Source organism: Montipora foliosa, chromosome 5 (genome assembly GCF_036669935.1).
Source record: "Montipora foliosa isolate CH-2021 chromosome 5, ASM3666993v2, whole genome shotgun sequence".
NCBI classification, from domain to species: Eukaryota; Metazoa; Cnidaria; class Anthozoa; order Scleractinia; family Acroporidae; genus Montipora; species Montipora foliosa.
Genome location: NC_090873.1, coordinates 7,990,025 through 7,997,524, shown reverse-complemented (window position 1 = coordinate 7,997,524; position 7,500 = coordinate 7,990,025). Strand labels below are relative to the sequence as shown.

Genomic DNA, 7,500 nt, shown 5'->3' with positions numbered 1-7,500 from the left:
GGTAGTGCAGTAACTAGACAGTGTTTTCTCGAGAAGCGATCATTAGGGTTTTTTGTTTTCGTGTTTGACAGTTTTTTGTTCAGCTCGAGTGTAGAATCATGACGAACTTTTGTAGTTTGTGAGAACTATTTACTACTTGTAGCTTTTGTTGAGTTTTGAATCGATAATAGAAAGAGTTTTGGCGATTTCAACCCACACTGGCTACTGGATTTAAGCTTTTTTCTTGACGAGATTTCAAGTTATTGTGAAACGTTTGGTACCAAGTTACTCTAATACTGAAATAAAGATTATGGAATTGTAAAATTAGAACTTTGGACTGGACTATAAAACGGGCAATTACGGAATTTTACATTTTTGAGCATTCTGAGAAATGGAGTACACATGTTGTTTTCTTGTCTTCGCCGCGGCAGATTTAAACAGTTTGCAAGGAACTAAACCAGGATTACGGAACCGGAATTCGAATACATTGCCCGGTTGTTCGAAAGCCAATTACCTTAATCCAGGATTAGCGTAAACTTTTGTTTCATGTTTTCAACTTTTTGGTGAAAGTTTCCTTTGCTTATTGACTTCTTCTAATGTAAAGTTTCACGGAATATCAGCCTTGAACAGCATTTGGGAGTAGAGAATAAAACTCGTTTGTTCATTTTTAACCTGAGATTAGCATTAATCGGCTTTCAAACAACTGGCCCAGGATTATAAGTTGTTGAACTGTGATCTGTAATAAGTTTTTCGGTTGATTCAAGGCTGATCTTGTAATTTTTGGATGAACGGAGTTAAGGAAGGAAGTAAAACTGTAGGATTTAAATAAAGTCTCATTCCAAAAAATAAATAAATAAAAGATCCCGTATCCCGAGAACCCGCTAATAGGGCTTCGTTGTTTGCATTTGCAAATTTAGTAACATTAATAATGAGTTTTTACAACAGACAACTTCAAGTTATATTACAGATGTATCTTTCTGGTAATCTCTCGCCATTTTCCGAAGTTTACTTGTACTTGAAGTTCACTGTAAATGGACAATTTGTGCTAACTGTTTGCGCATTTCACGGATACGCCTTTGGAGGCGTCTTGTTTGTTATATTATTGGGCAATGTCGTTCTTCAACGATGGCAACTTTTGCTGCCTAGTGAACTGAGCTTTAAGAGAAAGATCGTCCTTTTTTGGAGTTGGTGCTCTCGGTGTACCGGGATTTCATGAACATGAAATTATGAATTAATCAGCACTTGGCCAATGAAATGGAAGGATACATTCCCTCCACTCAACTCAAATTCATTGGGTTTCAGACAGAGACACGCCCCTTTTCACAAACAGCACGCCTTCCGTTTCTTAGCACACACCGGATGATAGCCGGGTACAACTAAACGTAATTCTGTAACGTAACAAATTACCAAGCTCAATTATGCTCAAATACTGCAAGCTCGCGCATTTTGCTTGCTCTTCTTTATTAAAGATATACACAGCACCACAATTGCGCGTGTGTACGCAACTTCAGGCCAACAATGAATGTTATTTCAATCTCGCTTGTTTCTCTTTGATAAGCAATGAATCGAGTTGTGGCTAAAAGGTATTTTGTTCTTATCCCCGCCTTTACAAGTTAATGAGCAAAGCAGTTATTCCCTGTGGGAGAAATCTCGCATAATTTTGACTGCACAGCAAGTAAATGTCCCTAAAACAATAGGCATTCTCAGGGTTCTCTAGCAAATGTATGGTAAAAGGGTCGGTAAAAGGAGATATAATTGAAGCATGCGCACCGTAGATTTGATTGAAGGGACGGAGCGCCTTTTATGCGGCGCTACGGCGTGTCGGGTAGCTATGGGAGGGGGTCACCTTCCTCCCATTGGGGGGTCTAGGGGCCCTCCCGTGGGAAAAATTAAATTGGGGGGGGGGGGGAGGGCTGAAAAGTGCAATCAGTGCATTTTGAGCGAACAGGGAAAGCATTTTTCTTTACCCATATTATATGCTCAGTGTATACGGTTATGACAGTGGTAACTTTTTTTTTCTGTTCCCTCTGTGAGATAAAAAAATAACATTAGAGACCTTTAGCAACGAATTTTTTGGGCAGAACCGCGAGCCTCGGGAAATCACGTGATCTTGTCCTTGCTGTCACGTTTGCGGTCTGTGGTTCGAGTTTCAACTTCGAGACACCGTTCTTGTGGTAAGTGATTTACGGCAGCGTTTTATAGACAGAGATCAATCAGACCTCCCGTTTGACCATATCAGTCATGTTGTTACATCTGTTTGCTACCTATTGGGAACAATTTTGAAGATCAAATGTAAGTTTTGGGAGGATCTGAGCTGTTTGATTTGAGAGCAGTTGTAGCAAGGAAAAGTCCAAGATGGCGGCGCCGATGTGCATAACAGGAACGGCTTGCTAAAGTTCAAAATCGAGCTAAGTTCCAACGGCCAACGACTAACCGCTTGCGGTATATCCCGAAAACTTCGGTGCTAAAGGTCTCTATTGATACTACTAAAAACTGCAATTTAGCGTGAGCGAAGTCACGTCTTGGATGATTTCTACAGTTTTTACTTGGCCTTTCACAATGACGTACTTTAGAGATCTTTGAAGTGGTTGAACTACAGCTTGAAGAACTCACTGTGCACAGCCAGTTCTCAAATAGGATGTTTATTTTTTTCGTATTCCCGCTCCCAGGAAAAGAAATAAACTATGATCTTCTTTTTCTTGATATATAAATATATCACCTAAAAAACCGGCCGGAGGTTGTTGAAACGAATATTATGGCTGCAAAGATTTTAGTATGCTATCATTATTTTATTTTTTTATCTTGGGCTATCAACGATTTATTTTTATCGACCAAACGTGTTGAGAAACAAATACAACGGATTTATAATGCCACTTTTAAAAACAATTGTATTCTCTGTGAGTAGCCGGCGCTTCCAAGATCACTAGACGGCGATTTTCGCCGGACGCCGGACGCCGGAGCTTACAGAGAACACTGATTCTGCACGATGGGAATACAAAACGGTATTCGAAAGCTGTTCGGGTCAACCAATTTGCTAGCCAGTAGTGCTTTAATAAAATAGTATCCAAATCCATCAGACTCTTAAGATACTATCATTTAGCTTGTCATTTAATTCTAAGTTCATAATGCAATCTCTTACTATTGTTGTTAAAAAAGGGTGGGGTTGAGGAGGGTATTATTGTCAACTCGATGATTGGCCAGTTGTAGTTATCCTCACGTGGTGAACTGTTGCCAGAAATTTCGTTAAAAAAACACTTTATAATGTTTGCTTTAAGGGCATTCCGCGAATTTCAGTGACTAAGCCATCTACTAGATTGGCAACAAACCAAAAGTTCCTTAGCACGTATTTATGTCTTTGTCTTGAAAGTCGCTGTTTTGTCGGAGTCTCCCATATATGACCTACAATTGACATGCAGGCATGGGCTGACATAAATTGATATACAGCTGCCTTCCAAGTGTACCGGATTTCGTGGATATGAAATCATGAATTAACACACTTGGCAAATGTCGTGGAAGGAAATATTCCCTCCGCAGAACACAAATTCACTGGGTTTCACACAGACACGCCCCTTTTCACAAACAGCACACCTTGAAATTCTAACAAAACACCAATTGATGGTTACAACTAAGCATAATTCTGTCAAAAAGGAAGAAAAACAGTGTTTGAAAGCTATTAGGGCCAATTAATTTGCTGGTCAGTAGGGTATTTTGATTAAATAGATATAGTATCCAAATGACTTTTTTCGTTAGGGCTGCCTGGATTTTTCAGGCGTTATTAGAGACAGTTGCTTCCATTGTCCAGATACGTGGGAGGATCACATCTTCCTTAAGTCAAAAAGTCTAGTGAGGTAAATGGGGCGTTGATTGGAGGGTTGGCAAATCCTTTTTCATTTGTATCTGAAGACTGTATGTATTATTTTTATGTCATCAATGAGAATATTTTGAGTATTTTAATGCCACGTTCATAATTATAATATAGCTTGCCTCGAGTCTTCTTCTTGATATTGTTGTTATTGTTGTTAGAAAGGATGGGACTGGAAAGGGTATTATTGTCAACTCGATGATTGGCCAGTTATCCTCACGTGATGAAGATGGTAGGAATTTCATTAATGCATAAAGGAACACTCATCCGTGGCTAAGCCATCTAGATTGACAACAAACTTAAAGTTACTTAGCACCTTCTTATGTCTTATGTGTATTCGATCGAATACAACCTACAATTGACACACATGCGCTGACATAAATTGATAAACAGCACACCAAACAGAATACCCTTCTTTGGCCAACGAAGTTTGATTAGTCATAGAACGCAAACTGTGATGAAAAACATGAGACTAAATTTATTTCAGTTATGCGCTTGTTTAGTCTCGTGTTTGTCAACGGAGTTTGGGTTCTATTTCTTCCTTCCTAAATTTCTACATTGAACCGTACAGTTTGATTCCCCTGTTTTGCTTTCGTTCTTTTGCAATATCTCCCTGATCACTGAAAAACACGATCGGGTAGAAATCAATCGAAAACTGAAGCTGTTTAGAACCGCCATTTACGCCGATATCATTTTTTTGTATCACTATTTCTAGTCATTTCGTTTCTCCAATGCATTTGAATCAGGAAGCCAGCAACTGGTACCCCTAATTAAGTGATTATCTTTTTTTAAACCCGAGTATCTTTAAACTGAATTCACTTTATCGTTCTTTTTCCTTGTTTAATTTATACGAATGTGACTTAAGTGGAGATAGTATGCTTTGAATAGTTAAGGGGTAAAAGCAGTGTTTTTAAATTGAAGGGGTATAATATCATGGGAATGATCCCTTTTACTTTGACCATAAATTCACTAAATCAATTTTCAGCTCCTTTTTTACTCTTATGGATCACCGCAGTGAGATAAAAATCGATTAAATCTTTAAAGAAAAATAAGCCACGCTAGGTTATTACGGAGTTCATGTAAGATGCAAGGGGAGAACTTGAAAACGTCGGCCTGACGTTTTCAAGTTGGCATTCATTAAAATCTTTGCCACGCACAACCAAAAACACGTAAGGATGGTTTCTGTGAGCTACGGTAGCCGTTTTATAGAAAACTTCGCCATTGATTTTAGTTGCCATCGGTAAACAGGTCTCCTTTGCTCTCCAGATTGTTACTAATTCTAATTCTAACTAATGTACAATCCAGGACACTATATACCTTTAAGACAGAGTGTCTGAAAAATCTATATTTCCAAGAAGAGAGATGAGTATTGTCGGTCTCGTTTCACAGAGCTCCCTTTCATGATGATGGTGTTGCCTTTGTTCTTCAGGGACCGAGAATGGAAAAATTTTAATGCAGTTGACAGGCAACGATAATTATAAGTGCCAGTACGCGTATTTTAGTGAACGTTTCCCTAACAGTTACATCCCTGTCCGTGTGTTTACGTCAGTTAATCACGGAAACGATTCAGCTCAAGTCCATGATTCCGTTCTGGTATGGGTAGAAGACGTTTCTACAACCCGTTTCAAGGCGTGTATTGTGGCAGGCGGGCAAGGATCCGGTTCAAACAGTACCATCGATTGGCTCGCATTTCAAGGCTACCAGTCAGGTGTCCAACATGGACAAGCGAGATTCACCCTTTTTACAACCGGAACAAAATGCACCCGAGTGACTTTCTCTCAGGTAAAATGTGAAGAACGTGTTGTAATCAAATTTTAGCTAAGATCTATGTATAAAGCTGTATCCCTTAGCTTGAAGTTGCAGTTTTTAGTGACCCGTCCCTTAGACTGAAACTAAGCTCTCATTCCAAATTTTTCGATAGTGTGAAATGCCCTTAAGATGAAGATGCCTGTCGTTGGAATTTATTTAGCGACATTTCCATGCGATGCATTCACTAACAAAGAAGCTTAAGAGGAAGGTCATCTCAAATTAGGCGAATTACTTCCTAAGTTGTAAATTGACGTCACCAGAAAATCGTCTCCTTTCTAACACCTTCCTTAAAATCCTTGCTGGTCCCAACAAAGCTGTTTTCTGCGGCCATTCCGTCCTAATGGTAATCCCTAGCTTATTATTATTATTATTATTATTATTATTATTATTATTATTATTATTGATATCAAAAAAACAGCAAAGCACACCTTCAGCCTCTCGGAGTTTGCCGTTCACAGTCCTGGTCAGTAAATTCGAAGCAGCAAAATGGCCTATTTGCACGCACGTATTCACTTATTTTTCTCTGTAGGCTTTTTCAACAGAACCTGAAGTCCAAGCTACTATTCAACACGGAAACCTTGATCAAAAGAAGGATGCAATGAACGTTTGGATTGAAAGTATTTCCTGGACGCACTTCGTGGTCTGCTTAAGAGAGTCGAGAACATTTGATGGGCCTCATAGCAATCTGATTGTGGTATGTAAAGACCTGCAAAGGCCAAGTTATTCAAACATTGATTAACACGTAGAAGAGAGAAAGATAAAATGACAGCACAAATTTGAATGCGGTTTCAAGTCCATGCTAAGCTAAGATTTATGGGCTCGCTAGATTTCCAAGCAAGCTGTGCAATGAATTATCCGATGGGACCTGTTTCTATAGTCACGTAATAGAGTTACTCGTATATATATATATAGGATATTACATGGCCAGGGGGAGATACGAAATTTCTCTTCGAGTGTTGAAAAATATTTCACAAGTGAGCGCATCGAACGAGTGAAATATTTTTCAACACCAGAAGAGAAATTTCGTATCTCCAAGGGGCCATATAATATTCTATTTTTATTATATAGATACTGATGAAATACCAGGATTTCTCCTTTTACTAAAAAATCATATCTTCACCTCGCGCAGTAAACGTATCATTTTTATCTTTCACATGTGAGGATATAGCTTTCGTCATGGTAACGAACACGATTAGCCAATTAAACGCGAGCTTCCTCTTCACTGTACGATACTTTTGTGCTTTAATATAATTCTTCTCTACTACATTAACATTTTTATTGCAAATTTTACATTATCATGATTTGTTTTTCATAACTTTCATATCTTGTTTCATGTTACACAACATGCGTGTTTTATTGGTTGGTGAACAATTTTTCATCATTTCGAAAATGAATAAAACAAGTTGTTTTAAATCTAGACATTTCATCAAACAGAACATTACATGGTCGATTGGGGATACAAATTTTATCTTCGAGTGCTGAAAGTATCTCTCACGACTGAGCGAAGCGAAGGAGTGAGAGATACTTTCAGCACTCGAAGATAAAATTCGTATCCCCGCGCGGCCATGTAATGTTCTGTTTGATGAAATGTCTAGATTTAAAACAACTTGTATATACAAACACCAATGAAATACTATATCATTTCACGAAAGACATCGAAAGGCGCGATTTTTATTTGTAACAATAGCAACAGTGATCTTTTTACGTCTGAAGATATCATGTTTTCGTGCGAAAGCTCAATTGGTATTTCATTGGTGTTTATATAATATATATATCACACAATCTGAATAATTATGCAACCAAAAATGAAAATGTAACTTACCGGAACGATCACGACAGGAAGAGCCATA

General features: G+C 38.4%; 1 protein-coding gene across 1 annotated transcript in view; it reads left to right on the top strand.

The window, feature by feature from the left end:
• Positions 1-4,024: 4,024 nt before the first annotated feature.
• The window catches only part of LOC138003519 (uncharacterized), a 37,985-nt gene continuing 34,509 nt past the window's right edge, over positions 4,025-7,500 (top strand). The window contains exons 1-3 of the mRNA XM_068849625.1: positions 4,025-4,073; positions 5,271-5,623; positions 6,180-6,344. Coding sequence (XP_068705726.1) covers positions 4,040-4,073; positions 5,271-5,623; positions 6,180-6,344 — 552 coding nt within the window. The 5' untranslated portion in view covers positions 4,025-4,039. The remainder of the gene's footprint in view (positions 4,074-5,270; positions 5,624-6,179; positions 6,345-7,500) is intronic.